This window comes from Scyliorhinus canicula, chromosome 17, assembly GCF_902713615.1.
Source record: "Scyliorhinus canicula chromosome 17, sScyCan1.1, whole genome shotgun sequence".
NCBI lineage: Eukaryota > Metazoa > Chordata > Chondrichthyes > Carcharhiniformes > Scyliorhinidae > Scyliorhinus > Scyliorhinus canicula.
The window spans coordinates 514,398-538,472 of NC_052162.1; the positions used below are offsets into that span (position 1 = coordinate 514,398).

The 24,075-nt window shown below is 49.8% G+C and overlaps 1 protein-coding gene across 8 annotated transcripts in view; it reads left to right on the forward strand.

Annotated features, from left to right (window-relative positions):
• Nucleotides 1-595: 595 nt before the first annotated feature.
• pabir2 (PABIR family member 2) overlaps nt 596-24,075 on the forward strand; it is a 71,081-nt gene continuing 47,601 nt past the window's right edge. For 6 of the 8 annotated variants that reach the window (XM_038775064.1, XM_038775065.1, XM_038775066.1 and 3 more), the window contains exons 1-5: nt 596-695; nt 8,017-8,095; nt 19,999-20,055; nt 23,353-23,396; nt 23,704-23,758. In XM_038775064.1, coding sequence (XP_038630992.1) covers nt 673-695; nt 8,017-8,095; nt 19,999-20,055; nt 23,353-23,396; nt 23,704-23,758 — 258 coding nt within the window. In that variant the 5' untranslated portion in view covers nt 596-672. The remainder of the gene's footprint in view (nt 696-8,016; nt 8,096-19,998; nt 20,056-23,352; nt 23,397-23,703; nt 23,759-24,075) is intronic. The other 2 variants (XM_038775063.1, XM_038775068.1) reach the window with 1 other exon arrangement.

Sequence of the window (24,075 nt, forward strand, 5' to 3'; positions counted from 1 at the left end):
ACTAATCAATGTGTATTTTTAGACAGATTCACTCCTCTCACTCACTGCCTATTATTTGGCTGTGAGTAGTGTGGGTAAACTGGGATTAATTTTGGAGCAGAGAAAATTAAAAAGAAAAGGTGATCAAAATCATAAAGTTTTTATAAAGTAACTGAGGAGAATCTGTTTTCGTTGTTGGAGAGGACATAGATTTAAGCTAATTGTAGAAAAAACAAAAGCTTTTATTTTCTGCAGTGAGTTGTGATCTGGAATGTGGAGGAAGCAGATTTGGTCGGCAATTCAATAAATATTTGAAAGAGAATTTCAGGGCTGTGGGGAAAGAATAATAGAGCCAGTACAGCTCAATGGGCCAAATGGCCTTCCTGTACGCTGTATCATTCTATTAATCTATATTTTCCAGTGGTGGATGAGGGAGCAAACAGCAAATGACTGTGGGATGACCATCTTTGTTGCTTTTATTCTCAATGTAAAGTATAGTTCAGAATAATGTGCGATCTTAAGGCCATTTTTGAACTTTCAGATGTTTGTAAGTAGCAGTGCATCACTTTCTTTTGTGATGTCAGAGCTGCCAAATTGCTGTATTGTTATGTAGCAGCCGCTCGCTTTCACGCAGTTCACCATCCTTCACTGGAGGAAGATGCTGTAAAAGTGCTTCAAAGGCTTGTCAGGAAGATGAAAACTGAGCGACAAAGGGAGTGAGTTCCTAATTAGTTTTGTCAAAGCAGTGGACGTGGGGACGTGGCCTTGAAGTGAGCCATGTGAACAGGGATTGAGGGCAGAGGGTTTAAGGAGGGAATTCCAGAGCTTCGGGGCAGGCATAGGCACCAATGGTGGCGTGTTTAAAATTGGGGATGCTGAAGAGGAGAATCAATGATATGCAGTTAACTCCGAGTTGTGGGCTGGAGGGGTTTAGAGATAGGGAGGGGCAATGCCAGAGAGTCATAGATGTTTACAGCATGAAACTGGCCCTTCAGCCCAGCTTGTCCATGCCTTCCAGTTTTTACCACAAAGTTAGTCCCATTTGCGCCATATCTCTCTGTACCCATCTTTCCCATATAACTGTCTACATGATTTTTAAAAGACAAATTGTACCTGACTCTACCACTGCCTCTGGCAGCTTGTTCCAGACACTCACCACCCTGTGTGTGAAAACATTGCCCCTCTGGACACTTTCGTATCTCTCACCGTAACCTTATGCCCATTAGTTCTATCCATCCAGCCCCCTCGGAGTGAACTGGTAGTTATCACTTATTGGATCCCACACTAACACCCCCTCCAACACTATGTGCTGCCTCCGCTGACCCCGCACCCTCAGGGCTGCCACAGGGCTCGTGGAACATAGAACATTACGGCACAGTAAAGGCCCTTCGGCCCACGATGTTGCGCCGTCCTGTGAAACCCCTCTAAAGTCCCTCTACACTATTGCCTTATCGTCCATATGCCTATACAATGACCATTTGAATGCGTTTAGTGTTGGCGAGTCCACTACTGTTGCAGGCAGGGCATCCCACGCCCTTACTACTCTCCGAGTAAAGAACCTACCCCTGACATCTGTCCTATATCTATCTCCCCTCAATTTAAAGCTATGTCCCCTCGTGCTGGGCATCACCATCCGAGGAAAAAGGCTCTCGATGTCCACCCTATCTAATCCTCTGATCATCTTGTATGCCTCAATTAAGTCCCCTCTTAACCTTCTTCTCTCTAACGAAAACAGCCTCAAGTCCTTCAGTCTTTCCTCATATGATCTTCCCTCCATACCAGGCAACATTCTTGTAAATCTCCTCTGTACCCTTTCCAATGCTTCCACATCCTTCCTATAATGTGGCGACCAGAACTGCACACAATACTCCAAATGCGGCCGCACCAGAGTTTTCTACAACTGCAACATGACCTCATGGCTCCGAAACTCAATTCCTCTACCAATAAAAGCTAACACACCGTACGCCTTCTTAACAGCCCTCTCAACCTGGGTGGCAACTTTCAGGGATCTATGGACATGTACACCGAGATCTCTCTGCTCGTCCACACTACCAATAATCTTGCCATTAGCCCAGTACTCTGCCTTTCTGTTATTCCTTCCAAAATGAATCACCTCACACTTTTCTGCATTAACCTCCATTTGCCACCTGTCAGCCCAGCTCTGCAGCTTATCTATGTCCCTCTGTAACTTATAACATCCTTCTGCACTGTCCACAACTCCACCGACTTTAGTGTCATCTGCAAATTTACTCACCCATCCTTCTGCGCCCTCCTCCAGGTCATTTATAAAAATGACAAACAGCAACGGCCCCAAAACAGATCCTTGTGGCACACCACTAGTAACTGGACACCAGTCAGAGCATTTCCCATCAACCACCACTCGTTGTCTTCTATCAGCTAGCCAATTTCTGATCCAAACTGCTAAATCACCCTGAATCCCATGCCTCTGTATTTTCTGCAATAGCCTACTGTGGGGAACCTTATCAAACGCTTTACTGAAATCCATATACACCACATCAACTGCTTTACCCTCATCCACCTGTTTGGTCACCTTCTCGAAGAACTCAATGAGGTTTGTGAGGCACGACCTACCCTTCACAAAACCATGTTGACTATCTCTAATCAAATTATTCCTTTCCAGATGATTATACATCCTATCTCTTGTAAACCTTTCCAAGACTTTTCCCACAACAGAAGTAAGGCTCACTGGTCTATAGTTACCGGGGTTATCTCTACTCCCCTTGTACAAGGGGACAACATTTGCTATCCTCCAGTCCTCTACCACTATTCCTGTAGACAAAGATGACTTAAAGATCAAAGCCAAAGGCTCAGCAATCTCCTCCCTAGCTTCCCAGAGTATCCTAGGATGAATCCCATCCGGCCCAGGGGACTTATCTATTTTCACACTTTCCAGAATCGCTAACACCTCCTCCTTATGAACCTCAAGCCCTTCTAGTCTAGTAGCCTGTATCTCAGTATTCTCCTCGACAACTTTGTCTTTTTTCTGTGTGAATATTGATGAAAAATACTCATTTAGCACCTCTCCTATCTCCTCGGACTCTACGCACTACTTCCCACTACTGTCCTTGACTGGCCCTACTCTTACCTTAGTCATTCTTTTATTCCTGACATACCTATAGAAAGCTTTAGGGTTATCCTTGATCCTACCTGCCAAAGACTTCTCATGTCCTCGCTTGGCTCTTCTTAGCTCTCTCTTTAGAGCCTTCCTAGCTAACTTGTAACTCTCAAGCGACCGAACTGAACCACCATGTCTCATCTTTACATAAGCCTCCTTCTTCATCTTGACAAGTGTTTCAACTGCTTTAGTAACCCATGGTTCCCTCACTCAACCACTTCCTCCCTGCCTAACAGGTACATACTTGTCAAGGACACGCAGTAGCTGTTCCTTGAACATGCTCCACATTTCCATTGTGTCCATCCCCTGCAGTTTTCCTCTCCAGGCGATGCATCCTAAGTCTTGCCTCATCGCATCATAATTGCCTTTCCCCCAGCAATAACTCTTGCCCTGCGGTTTATACCTATCCCTTTCCATCGCTAAAGTAAACGTAATCGAATTGTGATCACTATCACCAAAATGCTCACCTACCTCCAAATCTAACACCTGTCCTGGTTCATTACCCAGTACCAAATCCAATGTGGCTTCGCCTCTTGTTGGCCTATCTACATACTGCATCAGGAAACCCTCCTGCACACATTGGACAAAAACGGATCCATCTAAAGTACTTGAACTATAGTGTTTCCAGTCAATATTTGGAAAGTTAAAGTCCCCCATAACAACTACCCTGTTATTTTCGCTCCTATCCAGAATCATCTTTGCAATCCTTTCCTCTACATCTCTGGAACTTTTCGGAGGCCTATAGAAAACTCCCAACAGGGTGACCTCTCCTTTCCTGTTTCTAACCTCAGTCCATACTACCTCAGTATTCGAGTCCTCATCAAATGTCCCCTCAGCCACCGTAATACTGTCCTTAACTAACAATGCCACCCCTCCCCCTCTCTTCCCTGAACTTACTGAAATATCTAAACCCCGGCACCTGCAACAACCATTCCTCGCCCTTCTCTATCCACGTCTCCGAAATGGCCACAACATCGAAGTCCCAGATACTAACCCATGCCGCAAGCTCACCCACCTTATTCCGGATGCTCCTGGCATTGAAGTAGACACACTTTAGACCACCTTCCTTCCTGCCGGTACACTCCTGCAACTTTGAAACCTTACTCATGACCTCACTACTCTCAGCTTCTTGTGTACTGGAGCAACAATTCAGGTTCCCAATTCTCTGCTGAACTAGTACCGAGCCGGCAACAATGGCAACGGTGCCGTTAACAATGCCCCCAGACTCGTGTCCTTACATAATGCCGCCTTCACCCGCTCCCATACTGACCTCTACCCACTTGCTAACCATTGCATTCGCCGCCCAGTAGTAATTCATTAAATTTCGAAGAGCCCACCCCTCCACTCCAGCAGCACCGTAGCACCTTTACCCATGGCGTTTTACCGCACAGTAGCACCTTTACCCGTGGCGTTTTACCGCACCGTGGCACCTTTACCCATGGTGTTTTACCGCACAGTAGCACCTTTACCCGTGGCGTTTTACCGCACAGTAGCACCTTCACCCGTGGCGTTTTACCGCACCGTAGCACCTTTACCCGTGGCGTTTTACCGCACAGTAGCACCTTTACCCATGGCGTTTTACCGCACAGTAGCACCTTTACCCGTGGCGTTTTACCGCACAGTAGCACCTTTACCCGTGGCGTTTTACCGCACAGTAGCACCTTTACCCATGGCGTTTTACCGCACAGTAGCGCCTTTACCCGTGGCGTTTTACCGCACCGTAGCACCTTTACCCGTGGCGTTTTACCGCACAGTAGCGCCTTTACCCGTGGTGTTTTACCGCACAGTAGCACCTTTACCCGTGGCGTTTTACCGCACCGTAGCACCTTTACCCGTGGCGTTTTACCGCACAGTAGCACCTTTACCCATGGCGTTTTACCGCACAGTAGCACCTTTACCCGTGGCGTTTTACCGCACAGTAGCACCTTTACCCGTGGTGTTTTACCGCACCGTAGCACCTTTACCCATGGCGTTTTACTGCACAGTAGCACCTTTACCCGTGGTATTTTACCGCACAGTAGCACCTTTACCCGTGGTGTTTTACCGCACAGTAGCACCTTTACCCGTGGTATTTTACCGCACAGTAGCACCTTTACCCGTGGTGTTTTACCGCACAGTAGCACCTTTACCCGTGGTATTTTACCGCACAGTAGCACCTTTACCCGTGGCGTTTTACCGCACAGTAGCACCTTTACCCATGGCGTTTTACTGCACAGTAGCACCTTTACCCGTGGTATTTACCGCACAGTAGCACCTTTACCCGTGGTATTTTACCGCACCGTAGCACCTTTACCCGTGGTGTTTTACCGCACAGTAGCACCTTTACCCGTGGCGTTTTACCGTACAGTAGCACCTTTACCCGTGGCATTTTACCGCACAGTAGCACCTTTACCCGTGGCGTTTTACCGCACAGTAGCACCTTTACCCGTGGCGTTTTACCGTACAGTAGCACCTTTACCCGTGGTGTTTTACCGCACCGTAGCACCTTTACCCGTGGCGTTTTACCGCACCGTAGCACCTTTACCCGTGGCTTTTTACCGCACCGTAGCACCTTTACCCGTGGCGTTTTACTGCACAGTAGCACCTTTACCCGTGGCGTTTTACCGTACAGTAGCACCTTTACCCGTGGCGTTTTACTGCACAGTAGCACCTTTACCCGTGGCGTTTTACCGCACAGTAGCACCTTTACCCGTGGCGTTTTACCGTACAGTAGCACCTTTACCCGTGGTGTTTTACCGCACCGTGGCACCTTTACCCGTGGTGTTTTACCGCACAGTAGCACCTTTACCCGTGGCGCTTTACCGCACAGTAGCACCTTTACCCGTGGTGTTTTACCGCACAGTAGCACCTTTACCCGTGGTGTTTTACCACACAGTAGCACCTTTACCCGTGGTATTTTACCGCACAGTAGCACCTTTACCCGTGGCATTTTACCGCACAGTAGCACCTTTACCCGTGGCGTTTTACCGTACAGTAGCACCTTTACCCGTGGCGTTTTACCGCACAGTAGCACCTTTACCCGTGGCGTTTTACCGCACAGTAGCACCTTTACCCGTGGCGTTTTACCGCACAGTAGCACCTTACCCGTGGCGTTTTACCGTACAGTAGCACCTTTACCCGTGGCGTTTTACCGTACAGTAGCACCTTTACCCGTGGCGTTTTACCGCACAGTAGCACCTTTACCCGTGGTGTTTTACCGCACAGTAGCGCCTTTACCCATGGTGTTTTACCGCACAGTAGCACCTTTACCCGTGGTGTTTTACCGCACAGTAGCACCTTTACCCGTGGTGTTTTACCGCACAGTAGCACCTTTACCCGTGGCGTTTTACCGCACAGTAGCACCTTTACCCGTGGTGTTTTACCTTACAGTAGCACCTTTACCCGTGGTATTTTACCGCACAGTAGCACCTTTACCCGTGGTGTTTTACCGCACCGTGGCACTTTTACCCGTGGTGTTTTACCACACAGTAGCACCTTTACCCGTGGTGTTTTACCGCACAGTAGCACCTTTACCCGTGGTGTTTTACCGCACAGTAGCACCTTTACCCTTGGCGTTTTACCGCACAGTAGCACCTTTACCCGTGGTGTTTTACCGCACAGTAGCACCTTTACCCGTGGTGTTTTACCGCACAGTAGCACCTTTACACGTGGCGTTTTACCGCACCGTAGCACCTTTACCCGTGGCGTTTTACCGCACCGTGGCACCTTTACCCATGGTGTTTTACCGCACAGTAGCACCTTTACACGTGGTGTTTTACCGCACAGTAGCACCTTTACCCCGTGGCGTTTTACCGCACCGTAGCACCTTTACCCGTGGCGTTTTACCGCACCGTGGCACCTTTACCCATGGTGTTTTACCGCACAGTAGCACCTTTACACGTGGTGTTTTACCGCACAGTAGCACCTTTACACGTGGCGTTTTACCGCACAGTAGCAAAGAAGGCAAAGCCTGGTTGGGAGGGGTCTCTGACAATGCTGTCTGCCTTCCTGAGGCAGTGGGAGGGAGACCGAATCAATGGGAGGGAGGCAACCTTGTGTGATGCGTTGGGCTGAAACTCTGCAGTTTCTTGAGATCTTGGACTGAGCAGTGCCATACCAGGCATGAGGACTTAGCCAAGGTGGTAGAGCTGCTCAAAATGGGGAGTGACCCCATGGAGCAGAGGCTTGAATCCCAGGGCCAGGCGATCCAGAAAGTGGAGGAGGCGGTGGGGGAGTACGAGGAGCAGCTTGCATTGTTAGTGGCTGAGATGGGAGTGATGCGGGAGACACAAAAGCGGCTGAAGGAGAAGGTGGTGGATCTGGAGAACTGCCCCAGGAGACAAAACCTGCGGATTGTGGGGATACCCGGAGGCATTGAAGGAGCGAATGCCGGCAAGTGTGTGACCAAGGTGTTGAAAAGATTGATGAGGGAGGGAGCCTCCTACTGGCCCCTGGAGGTCGACCGAGCGCACAGGGCGCTGATGAGGCCACAGGCGGGCGAGCCGCCGAGGGCGATGGTGGTGCGGCTGCACCGTTTCTTGGACAAGGAGAAGATTCTGCGATGGGATCCCGATCCCGAACCTGGGATGGGAAGGAGCTGTGGGTGTACCAGGACCTGGGTGCAGAACTGGTAAAGAGGAGGGCCGGGTTCAATCGGGTCAAGACTGCCCTCTAAGAAGGGGGTGATGTTTGGGGTGTTGTACATGGCCTGTTTCTGGGTGATTTTCCAGAACCGGGAATATTATTTTGGAACGACAGAATTTTTGAGAGTGAGAATTCAGTATTCTCAACTGATATGGGAATTGAACCCACGCTGGCCTTCGTGGCCTTGTTCTGCATCACAAACCAGCTGTCTCTCCCACTGAGCTAAACCAGCTAAATCACACTCAGATTATTTCTGATTGGCTTCTGTTTCATTTTAGTGACAACTCTCAGGTTTTTCAACCAGATGTCCTGCGCAATCGGAGGAACAGCACCACTGTCATGAACCGGCATAGTCAGGTAAGAACGACTTGTGTGTGCATGTGCTCGCTTTTTAAAAAAATAATTTTTATTCAAGTTTTTCAATAACAAATGTTCTCCCCACAATTTAAAACAAACAAGGCGTGTTTCCACACCAACACAAGAAAATAACTCACCCCCCCCAAAATAAATATTAACAAAAACCAACAGCAATACAAGAAAGAAGAAAATAACAACATAGCAAACCCACCGCCGCAAAAACAAACCACCTAACCCCCCCAAACCCCCCCAACCATCCCCAACCCCCCCCAACCATCCCAAACACCCCCCAACCATCCCCAACCCCCCCCCCAACCATCCCAAACACCCCCAACCATCCCCAACCCCCCCAACCATCCCAAACCCCCCCAACCATCCCAAACCCCCCAACCACCCCAAACCCCCCCAACCATCCCAAACCCCCCCCCCAACCATCCCCAACCCCCCCCAACCATCCCAAACCCCCCCCCCAACCATCCCCAACCCCCCCCCCCAACCATCCCAAACACCCCCAACCATCCCCAACCCCCCCAACCATCCCAAACCCCCCCAACCATCCCAAACCCCCCCAACCATCCCAAACCCCCCCAACCATCCCAAACCCCCCCCCAACCATCCCCAACCCCCCCCCCAAACCATCCCCCCAACCATCCCCAAACCCCCCCCAACCATCCCCAAACCCCCCCTAACCATCCCAACCCCCCCCCAACCATCCCAAACCCCCCCAACCATCCCCAACCCCCCCCAACCATCCCAAACCCCCCCCCAACCATCCCAAACCCCCCCAACCATCCCCAACCCCCCCCCAACCATCCCTAACCATCCCCAAACCCCCCCAACCATCCCCAACCCCCCCCAACCATCTCAAACCCCCCCAAACCATCCCAAACCCCCCCTAACCATCCCCAAACCCCCCCAACCATCCTCAAACCCCCCAACCATCCCCAAACCCCCCCCCAACCATCCCCAAACCCCCCCAACCATCCCCAACCCCCCCAACCATCCCCAACCCCCCCAACCATCCCCAACCCCCCCCAACCATCCCAAACCCCCCCAACCATCCCAACCCCCCCCCAACCATCCCCAACCCCCCCCTAACCATCCCCAAACCCCCCAACCATCCCAAACCCCCCCCAACCATCCCCAACCCCCCCAACCATCCCCAAACCCCCCCCAACCATCCCCAAACCCCCCCCACCATCCCCAACCCCCCCCCAACCATCCCCAAACCCCCCCCCAACCATCCCCAAACCCCCCCGAACCATCCCCAAACCCCCCCGAACCATCCCCAAACCCCCCCAACCATCCCAAACCCCCCTAACTATCCCCAACCCCCCCTAACCATCCCCAAACCCCCCCCCAACCCCCCCCAACCCCCCTAACCATCCCCAAACCCCCCCAACCATCCCCAACCCCCCCAACCATCCCCAAACCCCCCCTAACCATCCCAAACCCCCCCTAACCATCCCAAACCCCCCCAACCATCCCCCAAACCCCCCCCAACCATCCCCCAAACCCCCCCAACCATCCCCCAAACCCCCCCCAACCATCCCCCAAACCCCCCCCAACCATCCCCCAAACCCCCCCCAACCATCCCCCAAACACCCCCCAACCATCCCCCAAACACCCCCCAACCATCCCCCAAACACCCCCCAACCATCCCCCAAACCCCCCCAACCATCCCAAACCCCCCCCAACCATCCCAAACCCCCCCCAACCATCCCCCAAACCCCCCCAACCATCCCAAACCCCCCCCCAACCATCCCAAACCCCCCCCCCCCAACCATCCCCCAAACCCCCCCCCCACCATCCCCCAAACCCCCCTAACCATCCCCCAAACCCCCCCCCACCCATCCCCCAAACCCCCCCCACCATCCCAAACCCCCCAACCATCCCCACCCCCCCCAACCATCCCCAAACCATCCCCCAAACCCCCCCCCCAACCATCCCAAACCCCCCAACCATCCCCAACCATCCCCAAACCCCCCCCCCCTAACCATCCCCAAACCCCCCCCCCCCCCCCCCAGATTGCTGCTGAGACCGACCACTCTCTACCCCTTCGCCAGGAAGTCGAGAAAGGGCTGCCACCGCCGAAAGAACCCCTGTACCGACCCCCTCAGGGCAAACTTCATCCTCTCCAACTTGATAAACCCAGCCATGTCATTGACCCAGGCCTCCGAACTCGGGGGGCCGCGTGTCCCTCCACTGTAACAGAATCCTGCGCCGGGCTACTAGAGACGCAAAGGCCAGAATGCCGGCCTCTCTCGCCTCCTGCACTCCCGGCTCCGAAGCTACCCCAAAGATCGCGAGCCCCCAGCCCGGCCTGACCCTAGACCCAACCACTTCCGACAAAGTCCCCGCCACCCCTTTCCAAAACCCCTCCAAGGCCGGACAAGCCCAGAACATATGGGTGTGGTTCGCCGGGCCTCCCGAAACCTCCCGCACCTGTCTTCCCCTCCGAAGAACCGGCTCATCCTGGCCCCTGTCATGTGAGCCCTATGCAGCACCTTCAGCTGAATTAGGCTGAGCCGTGCGCAAGAAGAGGACGAGTTCACCCTCTCCAGGGCGTCGGATGGAGAGGTGGGTTCCAGATGTTCTGGTTTATACCTCTCCATTCCCCTGAGGAAGGAGCAGTGCTCCGAAAGCTAGTGTTTGAAACAAACCTGTTGGACTTTAACCTGGTGTCAGACTTCCTACTGCAGTCAGAGATAGGGAATGGCGGAGAAGCAGAGCAGACTGACTAATCACAAAGAGGGAGAGGTGGACAACAGACTGACCAATCAGAGAGAGGAAGAGACTAAGTGCCAGGGAAGCTGACCAATCAGACAGAGGGAGAGGCCGAGAGGCGGGGCAGACTGTCCAATCAGAGAGAGGGAGGCTGAGGGATAGAAATAGAAACTAGGAGCAGGAGGAGGCCATTCAGCCCTTCGAGCCTGCTCTCCAATCATTATGATCATGGCTGACCATCAAGGTCAATACCCTGATCCTGCCTCCCCCCCCCCCCCCCCCCCCCCCCCCCCCCCAATATCCCTCGATCCCTTTAGCCCCAAGAGCTGTATCTAATTCCTCTTGAAATTACACAACGTTTTGGCCTCAACTACTTTCTGTGGTAGTGAATTCCACAGATTCCCCGCTCTCTGGGTGGAGACATTTCTCCTCACCTCAGTCCTAAAAGGTTTACCCCTTATCCTCAAACTATGACCCCTAGTTCTGGACTCCCCCGCCATCAGGAACATTCTTTCTGAATCTACCCTGTCTAATCCTGTCGGAATTTTGTTAGTTTCTCTGAGATCCCCTCTCACTCTTCTAAACTCCAATGAATATAATCCTAACCGATTTAGTCTCTCCTCATATGACAGTCCCGCCATCCCAGGAATCAGCCTGGTAAACCTTCGCTGCACTCCCTCCATACAAAGAACATCCTTCCTCAGATATGGACACCAAAACTGCCCACAATACTCCAGGTGTGGCCCTGTTTAATTGCAGCCAGACATCCCTGCTCCTGTACTCGAATCCTCTCCTTATGAAGGCCAACATACCATTTGCCTTCTTTACCGCCTGATGCACCTGCATGTTTACTTTCAGCGACTGGTACGAGGACACCGAAGTCTCGTTGCACATTCCTCTCTCCTAATTTATGATCAATCAGATAATAGTCTGCCTTCTCGTTTTTGATCGCCAACCAGAGAAACACCCATTAATCTCCACTCTTTGCTTTCTATTAATTAACCAATCCTCTATCCATGCTACTACTTTATCTTTAATGCCATGCATCTTTATCTTATGCACCCTTATTGCTGCTTTGTGGGGGGGGGAAGATGATCGTCCTCACATTCTCATACCCAAAACCTTAAATCTGGGGCCCTAGCATAGAGTCAGAGTTTTACAGCACGGGAAGAGGCCCGATGGCTCATCGTGTCCATGCCAGCCATCAAGCACCTATCTACTCATTTGATTCTCAGACACTTGGTCTGTAGCCTTGTCTGCAATGGCATTTCAAGTGCCGATCTAAATACTTCTTAAATATTGTGAGGGTTCCTGCCCCTACCACCTTTTCAGGCAGTGAGTTCCAGATTCCAACCGCCCTCTGAATGAAAAGCTTTTTCTTCACATAGACCTTCTGCCCATTACCTTAAATCTATGAGCCCTAGCTATTGGCCCCTCTACTCAGGGGAAATGTTCTTTCCTGTCCACTCTACCTTATACCCCTCAGAATTTTGTACACCTCAATCAGGTCCCCCTCCGCCTTCTCTGCTCCAAGAAAAACAACCCCAGCCTATTCAGTCTGTCTTGATAGCTGGCACGCTCCAACCAGTCAACATGCTGGTGAATCTCCTCTGTACCCTTTACAGTGCAATCACTGGTGAATCTCCTCTGTACCCTTTACAGTGCAATCACTGGTGAATCTCCTCTGTACCCTTTACAGTGCAATCACTGGTGAATCTCCTCTGTACCCTTTACAGTGCAATCACTGGTGAATCTCCTCTGTACCCTTTACAGTGCAATCACTGGTGAATCTCCTCTGTACCCTTTACAGTGCAATCACTGGTGAATCTCCTCTGTACCCGTTACAGTGCAATCACTGGTGAATCTCCTCTGTACCCTTTACAGTGCAATCACTGGTGAATCTCCTCTGTACCCTTTATTGTGCCATCACTGGTGAATCTCCTCTGTACCCTTTACAGTGCAATCACTTTCTGTAGTTGGTGACCAGAGATGCATTCAGTAATGCAGCTGGGACCTAACCAGCGTTTTATGCAGCTCCAGAATAACCTCCCTACTCTTACATTCAATGCCTTGGTTATTAAAGGCAAGAATCCCATAGGCATCCTTGACCACCTTATCTACCTGTCCTGTCTTCAGGGATTTATTGACATACATGCTCAGGTTCCTTGGATCCACTGTGCTTCCTAGGATCCTACGATCCTATCACTCATTGTATGTTCCCATGCCTTATTAGTGCTCTGAAATGCATTTACTCACACTTCTCAGGGTTAAATTCCATTTCCACTGTTCTGCCCGCCTGACCAATTACTTATTGAAAGTAATCCAAAACTTTCCTCCTCACTATTCACCACACCACCAATGTTTGTGTCATCTCCGAGTTTACTGATCATACCTCCTACATTCACCATATTGAGGAAGCAAGGGGGCTGCAGAAGGACTTGGACAGGCTAGGAGAGTGGGCAATGAAGTGGCAAATGCAATACAATGTGGAAAAGTGTGAGCTTGTGCACTTTGGAAGGAGGAGCTTAGCCATAGACTATTTTCTAAATGGGAAGATGCTAAAAAAATCAGAAGCACAAAGGGACTTGGGAGTCCTTGTTCATGATTCTCTTCAGGTTAACGTGCAGGTTCAGTCGGCAGTTAGGAAGGCAAATGCAATGTTAGCATTCATGTCAAGAGGGCTAGAATGCAAGACCAGGGATGTACTTCTGAGGCTGTTTAAGGCTCTGATCAGACCCTATTTGGAGTATTGTGAGCAGTTTTGGGCCCTGTATCTAAGGACAGATGTGCTGGCCTTGGAAAGGGTCTAGAGGAAGTTCACAAGAATGATCCCTGGAATGAAGAGCTTGTCGTATGAGGAACGGTTGAGGACTCTGGGTCTGTACTCGTTGGAGTTCAGAAGGATATGGGGGGATCTTATTGAAACTTACAGGATACTGCGAGGCCTGGATAGATTGGACGTGGAAAGGATGTTTCCACTTGTAGGAAAAACTAGAACCAGAGGACACAATCTCAGACTAAAGGGACGATCCTTTAAAACAGAGATGAGGAGGAATTTATTCGGTAAAAGGATGCTGAATCTGTGGAACTCTTTGCCGCAGAAGGATGTGGAGGCCAAATCACTGAGTGTCTTTAAGACAGAGATAGATAGGTTCTTGATTAATAAGGGGATCAGGGCAGCACGGTAGCATTGTGGATAGCACAATTGCTTCACAGCTCCAGTGTCCTAGGTTCGATTCCGGCTTGGGTCACTGTCTGTGCGGAGTCTGCACATCCTCCCCGTGTGTGCGTGGATTTCCTCCGGGTGCTCCGGTTTCCTCCCACAGTCCAAAGATGTGCAGGTTAGGTGGATTGGCCATGATAAATTGCCCTTAGTGTTGGGTGGGGTTACTGGGTTATTGGGATAGGGTGGAGGTGTTGACCTTGGGTAGGGTGTTCTTTCCAGGAGTCGGTGCAGACTCGATGGGCCGAATGGCCTCCTCCTGCACTGTAAATTCAATGATATCTATGATTATGGGGAGAAGGCAGGAGAATGGGATGAGAACAATATCAGCCTTGATTAAATGGCGGAGCAGACTCAATGGACCAAGTGACCTAATTCTGCTTCTATGTCTTATGGTCTTATATCCGACCCATCTCCTGCACCTCTGCTCTCAACCCCTCTCCTACCTCCCAGAACCAGGATAGGCTCCTCCTTGTCCTTGTTTTTCACCCCACTAGCCTCTGCATTCAAAGAATCATCCTCTGCCAGTTCCACCAACTCCAGCATGACGCCGCTGCCAAACACATCTTTCCCTGTCTTCCCCGTCAGCATTTGGCAGGGACCATTCCCTTCGGGATACACTGGTTCACTCCTCCATCACCCCCAACATCTCATAACATGTAGATTAGTGGAGTTGCTGATAGTGCCGAGGATTAGCAGAGGACACAATAGGATATTGATAGATTAGAGACTTGGGCACAGAAATGGCAGATGGAGTTTAATCTGGACAAATGCAAGGTGATGCATTTTGGAGGATCAAATCTAGGTATGAATTATACTGTAAATGGCAGAACCCCTAGGAACTTTAACATACAGAGGAACCTGGATGTGCTGGTCCACAGTTCCCTAAAAGTGGCAACATAGATGGCCAAGGTGATTTAAAAAAAAATGTTTTTATTAAGGTATTTGCATATATACTTCAAACTCAACCACAGCCAAAACCAGGCACTGCTAACGCCTGTCCTCCACCCCCTCAAAAACCTGCTCATTCTGGCCACCGTCAAATGCACCACGTGGACTACTTTAAATTGAATGAGGCTAAGCCTAGTGCTCAAAGAGGATGCTTTCACCCTCCCCAGAGCCTCCTCCCACACCTCCCTCCTCAGAGCCTCCTCCCAAACCCCAGCCTCCACCTCCCTCCTCAGACCCTCCTCCCACACCTCCCTCCTCAGACCCTCCTCCCACACCTCCCTCCCCAGAGCCTCCTCCCACACCTCCCTCCCCAGAGCCTCCTCCCAAACCCCAGCCTCCACCTCCCTCCTCAGACCCTCCTCCCACACCTCCCTCCTCAGACCCTCCTCCCACACCTCCCTCCCCAGAGCCTCCTCCCACACCTCCCTCCCCAGAGCCTCCTCCCAAACCCCAGCCTCTACCTCCCTCCTCAGACCCTCCTCCCACACCTCCCTCCTCAGACCCTCCTCCCACACCTCCCTCCCCAGACCCTCCTCCCACACCTCCCTCCCCAGACCCTCCTCCCACACCTCCCTCCTCAGACCCTCCTCCCACACCTCCCTCCTCAGACCCTCCTCCCACACCTCCCTCCTCAGAGCCTCCTCCCACACCTCCCTCCCCAGAGCCTCCTCCCACTTCTGCTTAACGTCTCCTGTTGGGGTGCCCTCCCAGTCCATTAGTTCTTTGTAAATCTTGGACAGCCTGCCCTCACCAACCCCTGCTTTTGACACCACCTTGTCCTGCAACCCGGGGGGGGGGGGGGGGGGGGGGGGCAGGTCAGGAAAGGACGGCATCTGCTTCCTCTCACAGTCACGAACCTGTAAATACCGGAACCCATTCCCACTGGGCAGCTCATGCTCCTCCACCAATCCCTCCAAGCTCAAAAAGCTGACCCCCCATGAAAAAGTCTCCAAACCTCTCAATCCCTGCCCGTCTCCATCTCCAGAGAATACCCATGATTCCAGCAAATCGGTGCCCAAACCCATGCACCCCTCCAGTCTCAGGGCTGCCACCACTTGTGGAGTACCTGGCCGGCGAGAACGGCAGAGGCACCATCAATAGCGCCCCTAAGCCACTATTCTTGCATGAGGCTGCCTCCATCCGCTCCCTCACTGACCCCTCCCTCACTACCCACTTCCTGTTCATGGAGAGAGTAGTTAATCAAATTTGACATGGCCTGCACGAGCCTCCAAAGAACCCCACAAGAAAGAAAAATGACCCCGAGTGAAAAAAGATTCTCTTCTGAATCCCCTCCCCCAAAGAAACCGAGATGTAAAAAAAACCCGGCAAGGGGGGCAGAGAGAACCAACATCTCACACCTCCTAAGTTCAATGTCCTCCTTCTGCCAGTCCATTGTCTCTAACAAACTCCATCGCTTCCTCCAGTGTTCCAAAGTAATACTGAGGACCATTGTGGGACACCCAGAGGCAAGCCGGGTACAAAATCCCAAACTTCATCCCCTTCTTAACATAAGAACATAAGAACTAGGAGCAGGAGTAGGTCATCTGGCCCCTCAAGCCTGCTCCGCCATTCAATGAGATCATGGCTGATCTTTTGTGGACTCAGCTCCACTTTCCGGCCTGAACACCATAACCCTTAATCCCTTTATTCTTCAAACAACTATCCATCTTTATCTTAAAAACATTTAATGAAGGAGCATCAACTGCTTCACTGGGCAAGGAATTCCATAGATTCACAACCCTTTGGATGAAGAAGTTCCTCCTAAACTCAGTCCTAAATCTACTTCCCCTTATTAGAGTTCTGCTTTCACCCGCCAGTGGAAACAACCTGCCCGCATCTATCCTATTTATTCCCTTCATAATTTTATGTTTCTATAAGATCCCCCTCTTCCTTCTAAATTCCAACGAGTCTCATTTCTATCAGTCACTGGCATGTTATTTGTGTCTTCCACTGTGAAGACCGAACCAAAAAACCTGTTCAGTTCCTCAGCCATTTCCTCATCTCCCATTATTAAATCTCCCTTCTCATCCTCTAAAGGACCAATATTTACCTTAGCCACTCTTTTTTTTGTTTTATATATTTGTAGAAACCTTTGCTGTCTGTTTTTATATTCTGAGCAAGTTTACTCCTCATACTCTATCTTACTCTTCTTTATAGCTTTTTTAGTAGCTTTCTGTTGCCCCCTAAAGATTTCCCAGTCCTCTAATCTCCCAGCAATCTTTGCCACTTTGTATGCTTTTTCCTTCAATTTGATACTCTCCCTTATTTCCTTAGATATCCATGGTCGATTTTCCCTCTTTCTACCGTCCTTCCTTTTTGTTGGTGTAAACCTTTGCTGAGCATTGTGAAAAATCGCTTGGAAGGTTCTCCAACTGTTCCTCAACTGTTCCAGGGCAGTCTTAATTCGGTTGAAACCTGCTCTCCTCTTGGCCAGTTCCACACCAATTTCCTGGTCTACCCAGAGCTCATTACCCTCCCAGGTATATCTCCTTGTCTGCCTGGCCCACCTCAAGATCTTCTCCTTATCCAGGAATCAATGTACCCGCACCACCATTGCCCTCGGTTGCTCATTCGCCTGCGGCTTCCTCATCAGCTTCCTATGTGCCTGAACAACCTCTAGGGGCAGATCGAAGGTCCTCTCCCCCAACAGCTTCCCCAGCATTTTGGCTATATAAGAGCCAGCGTCCGCTCTCTCCATGCCCTCTGACAACCACACTACTCTTAAATTCTGCCTGTAGGAGGAGTTCTCCAGATCCTCCGCTTTCTCCTTGAGTAGCTTCTGGGTCTCCCTCAACATACCAATTTCGGTTGCCAATGAGGTAAGCTGCTCCCCGTGCTCCCCCACCGCCTCCTCCACCTTTTGGATCGCCTGGCTGTGGGCCTCCCGCCTCAGCTCCACACGGTCGATCCCTGCTCTCAGCGGGTCTACCACCTTCGCTAGGCCCTCCAGAGCTTCCCTTTGCTGACTGAACTTTTCATTCAAGAAGTCCACCAACTATTAGGGGCAGCAGGGTAGCATGGTGGTTAGCATAAATGCTTCACAGCTCCAGGGTCCCAGGTTCGATTCCCGGCTGGGTCACTGTCTGTGTGGAGTCTGCACATCCTCCCCGTGTGTGCGTGGGTTTCCACCGGGTGCTCCGGTTTCCTCCCACAGTCCAAAGATGTGCGGGTTAGGTGGATTGGCCATGATAAATTGCCCTTAGTGTCCTAATAAAAGTAAGGTTAAGGGGGGGGGGGTTGTTGGGTTACAGGTATAGGGAGGATACGTGGGTTTGAGTAGGGTGATCATGGCTCGGCACAACATTGAGGGCCGAAGGGCCTGTTCTGTGCTGTACTGTTCTATGTTCTATGTTCTATTCCATCAACCATTAGGCTGGTATGGCCGACCCCTTGCTCTCTGCCATATTTCCCTGTGTAGCATGGAGTTTCCTGTTCTTGTAGCTGCTTTCCTCTAAATCCACTTCCTACAAATCCATCCACCGGTGGAATATACTCTTCCTCCACCACTCCTGCACCCTTTTCCTTCAAAACATCCACCCAGGGCTGGTTTAGCTCACTGGGCTAAATCGCTGGCTTTTAAAGCAGACCAAGCAGGCCAGCAGCACGGTTCGATTCCCGTACCAGCCTCCCCGGACAGGCGCCGGAATGTGGCGACTAGGGGCTTTTCACAGTAACTTCATTGAAGCCTACTCGTGACAATAAGCGATTTTCATTTCATTTTCATTAATTAGAGAAAAGGACCAAAAAAGCTGACTCAAGCAGGAGCTGCCAAATGCGCGACCACTCACACCATGCCCACTACCAAGGTGATTAAGAAGGCATACGGCATGTTTGCCTTCATCAGCCAGGGCATTGAGTACAGGAGTGGGAAATCATGTTGCAGCTACATGAAACCCTGAGAGGCCGCATTTGGGGTATTACGTGCAGTTCTGGTCACCACATTATCAGAAGGACGTGGAAGCTTTGGAGAGAGTGTAAAGCAGATTCACCAGGATGTTGCCTGGTCTCGAGGATGTTGGCTGTGAGGAGAGGTTGAATAAACTAGGATTGTTTTCATTGGAAAGATGGAGGCTGAGGGGAGACCTGATAGATTCTACAAAATTATGAGAGGCATAGACAGGGTGGATAGTCAGAGGCTTTTTCCAAGGGTGCAAGTGTCAATTAAAAGGTGGCACAAGGTCAAGGTGAGAGGGGGAAGGTTTAAGGGAGATGTGCGGGGTAAGATTTTCATGCAGAGTGTGGTGGATGCCTGGAACGCGCTGCCAGAGGGTGTGGTGGAAGCAGGCACAATAGCAACATTTAAGAGATATTTGGATGGATGCATGAATAGGGAGGAAATAGAGGGATACGGACTGAGTAAGGGCAGAAGTAATTTTTTTTGTTAGGACATCATGATCGGTACAGGCTTGGAGGGCCGAAGGGCCTGTTCCTGTGCTGTACTTTTCTATGTTCTTTGTCACTCTTCAGTCCTCTGGCACCTCTCCTATATCTGGGGGAAATTGGAAAGCTATGATGAGCCCGTCCGCTCTCTTCACCCCCAGTTTCTTTCACAACCTGGATTACAAAGCATTGGACCTCTCTTAGCAACTAGCCTTTCCAGTACATCCTGCCTATCACTGCACTGTCCAGTCAGCATAGTGCCTGAAAATGATAGAATAAACTGTGTACAGGGGTCCAGGGCAAAGCAAGCTTGGTTGGTTCCAACCCAGGTCTCATTGGTCAGTGTCACAGAGTGGCCACACCAAATAGCAGGTTTGGAGTGATTCAGCCACATCTCAGAAGAGATCAGAACGCTGCGCTCCAGCTCAAATCCTTTGTTGTGTGCAATGTTGAGCTTGTTTAGCATTGCGTATCCAGAAACAGACAGCGCTGCATTCCCGAGGGATGATATAATTCTCAGTTTGATCACAAAAATTCACACAAAATATAATTTGAAATGTGTATGTTCTATATTTGTAATGAACTGCTTGCATTTATTATTGAGTTTACCTTTGTTTTGTAGATTGTTCCCTCATCACCAGTTCGTATCCCCAGCAGCAGGCTGCATCAGATCAAACAGGTAATGCTGATGCACATTTAACTGAGAACAGAGGGAGATGTCAGTACAGGGCTTTGATATTCAATCATGCTCTGCTGCTGATTGGAGATTGTGCCAATGCTCCTGGTCTATACGGTATTTGCTGGGGAGCTTTTCATCAATAACCTAGTTATTATTGTATTCTACAAGAGACATCCAACATGTTAGATTAGTTTACAGACTAAAATGAAAATGTTTGTCAGCGTACAGTGCAAGCTGCTGTGTGTGTAGAAGTTATAACACATGGAAGTAAATTGCCTGATTCTATTGACATAGAACATAGAGAAATACAGCACAGAACAGGCCCTTCGGCCCACGATGTTGTGCCGAACTTTTGTCCTAGGTTAATCATAGATTATGATAGAATTTTGGACACTAAGGGCAATTTTTCATGGCCAATCCACCCAACCTGCACATCTTTGGGTTGTGGGAGGAAACCGGAGCACCCGGAGGAAACCCACGCACACACAGGGAGGATGTGCAGACTCCACACAGACAGTGACTCAAGCCGGAATCGAACCTGGGACCCTGGAGCTGTGAAGCAATTGTGCTATCCACAATGCTACCGTGCTGCCCTTAAGAACAAATTAATCTACACTCCATTATTCTACCGTAATCCATGTACCTATCTAATAGCCGCTCCCGACTCAACTACTTCCATAGGCAGTGCATTCCATGCCCCCACTACTCTCTGGGTAAAGAACCTACCTCTGACATCCCCCCTATATCTTCCACCATTTACCTTAAATTTATGTCCCCTTGTAATGGTTTGTTCCACCCGGGGAAAAGTTTCTGACTGTCTACTCTATCTATTCCCCTGATCATCTTATAAACCTCTATCAAGTCGCCCCTCATCCTTCTCCGTTCTAATGAGAAAAGGCCTAGCACCCTCAACCTTTCCTCGTAAGACCTACTCTCCATTCCAGGCAACATCCTGGTAAATCTCCTTTGCACCTTTTCCAAAGCTTCCACATCCTTCCTAAAATGAGGTGACCATGTTTTTGTTTTGTACAGATGCACTGACCTGTAACAAATCTTCTCATAATACAGATATAGTAGTCCAGGAGGAGCACTCTAAGATACTGGATGTGATAATCAGAGAGAGGAAGTACTCGAAGGATTGAAATCCTTGAAAGTTAATAAGTCACCAGGGTCAGATGGATTGTTTCCGAGGCTACTGAAGGAGGTCAAGGAGGAGATAGAACATAGAACAGTACAGCACAGAACAGGCCCTTCGGTCCTCAATGCTGTGCCGAGCCATGATCATGATCACCCTACTCAAACCCTACACCCTATACCCGTAACCCAACAACCCCCCCCTTAACCTTACTTTTATTAGGACACTACGGGCAATTTAGCATGGCCAATCCACCTAACCCGCACATCTTTGGACTGTGGGAGGAAACCGGAGCACCCGGAGGAAACCCACGCACACAGGGGGAGGACGTGCAGACTCCACACAGACAGTGCCCCAGCCAGGAATCGAACCTGGGACCCTGGAGCTGTGAAGCATTTATGCTAACCACCATGCTACCCTGCTCTTTTAGTATCTGGATCTGCACCTTAAGCACTGTAAGCTACGGGGCTATGGACCGAGTGCGGAAAGGTGGGATTGGAAAGAGCATCTGGGTCCTCTGTCTGGCATGGAAAAGATGGGCCGAATGGCCGCCTGTGCTGTCTGATTGCTTTCTATGATTCTTCTGGGACAAAATAGCTTTGAGGCCTCAGCTGCAGGCTGGGCAGTATACTCGGAGTGTTTAGCAGACCCTAATAAATAGCCGATTGTCAGCCAATCAGCACAAGTTATTTAATCTACACAATGGAGATGGAGTTGGGAGACGAGATTCAGAAGTTCATGCACATAACCATCTAGAGAACGGAGACTGCAGCCACATTGTGACCATCTTGTCAGTGTAAAACCCAATAGAAAATGTTGATTAAAAAAAATATACAGTTACAAATGTTGGTTGAAAAGTGCAACCAAAAATCCACAGCAGGAGGTAAGGTTTGCGGCAGGATGTGCAAGATTCTTCTGTGCCTTGTGGTATATCTTAATGATTTGGACAGAAATATAAAGAGCCAACGCAGAATCGCTGAGCAGAAATTTATAGCCAAGTTCCGCACACATGAGTATGGCCTCAACCGAGACCTTGGGTTCATGTCGCATTACATTCATCCCCCACCGTCTGTGCAGTGCTTCAACCTAGAGTCCTCCCCCTATCTCCCAACCCTTCCTCCCACTTTTCCCGTATCTCATCCAGCGGTGACCATACCACCTCTAATAATCGTCCGTGCAATTACCGTCCCCGTGCTGGCCTGTGGTCAGGCGTCTGTCCAGTAGGGAGCATCCTCGTAGCTGAGGGAACCTTGCGGAGGAAGTTCCTTATCTGTATGTGCCGGATCTCGCTCGCTTTCAGGAGCTGGAACTTGTCCGTGAGTTCCCCCAGGATTGCTACTCTGCCTTCTACGCCTATTTCCCCCACCCTTTTGTCCTGCCTCCATCTTTAAAGGAGGTGCCCATTGTCGCTGGGGGTGAATTTATGGTCCACTGTCCTTCTATTCTGTACCTTGACTTAGAAAGGCAAATATCTCATAGGCCTTCTTAACCACGTTATCTACCTATCCTGCTGTCTTCAGGGACAAATGAACTTGAACTCCTAGATTCTTCTGGTCCTCTGTACTTTCTAGCGCCATACCGTTCATTGTTTATTCCCTAACCTTGTTAGTCCTCAAATGAATCGTCTATATCACCCAGTAACCTCAGGCTTTCCTCCTCGCTATTTACCATACCACAAATTTCCATATCATCTGTGAATTTACTGATCATACCTCCCACATTCGCATCTAGATCATTAATGTACACTACAAACAGCAAGGGACCCAGCACCGATCCTTGCCGAACATCACTGGACGCAGGCTTCCAGACAGAAAAACAACCTTCAACCATCACCCTCTGCCTCCTACCACTAAGCCAATTTTGGGCTCAATTTGCCAAATTGCCTTGGATCTTATAGATTCGTACCTTCTTAATTAGCCTCCCATGCAGGACCGTGCCAAGACCCTTACTGAAGTCTATGGAAATTACATCAATTACACTGTCCTCATCAACACACCACCTGGGAAAATTCAATCAATGCTGTTGAACCAGCAAGACAGATTCACGTGATTCTGTGAAGCTTGAAGTGTGATGTGCACGCTCAAAGCTGCAGACTCTTGTTATTATATCTGGCTGCAAATATATCAAAATTAACTCCAATACTTGGATTTTTCTTTGACCAGGAGGAAGGAATGGATCTCATGAACAGAGAGACAGCTCATGAGAGGTAAGATCAGAGAAATGTTCAATTCCAAATTACAGTCAAAGCCTTTGGTGCTACTAGTTATTTTGAAACTGTATGTCTGGATATTATAGCCAGTCTCTTTTTAAAAAATATTTTACTTCAAGCAGCTGTGACATAGGGGAGGTGTTTTACAAATGGCATCTATAGCTCGATATTGAGAATTGGTGCTCTGCTATTGCTGTTTTGTATTTTCAAACTGCTACAGAATCTGTTTTAGTTACCGGTACCTCCTGACACTAGTTAATAGTCTGTAGACTTTCCATGTTAATTCTGAATCTTTTTTAAACAGGGGAGTGCAGGCAGCAATGCAGATGAGTGTTTCATGGGAAGAGAGCTTGAACCTGGTGAGTGATCAATGTACTTGGAGTGAAATGTCCAGTTATTCAACCCTTCTAGGTTCTTTTTAATTTTTTATAACTTTTAGAGTACCCAATTCATTTTTCTAATTAAGGGGCAATTTAGCAATGCCAATACACCTACCCTGCACATCTTTGGGTTGTGGGGACGAAACCCAAGCAGACACTGGGAGAATGTGCAAACTCCACACAGTGACCCAGAGCCGGGATCGAACCTGGGACCTCGGTGCCGTGATGCAGCAGTGCTAACCACTGCGCCACCTTCTCGGTTGTTCTAACCACAGCTCATTCCAGTCCTCTGATGT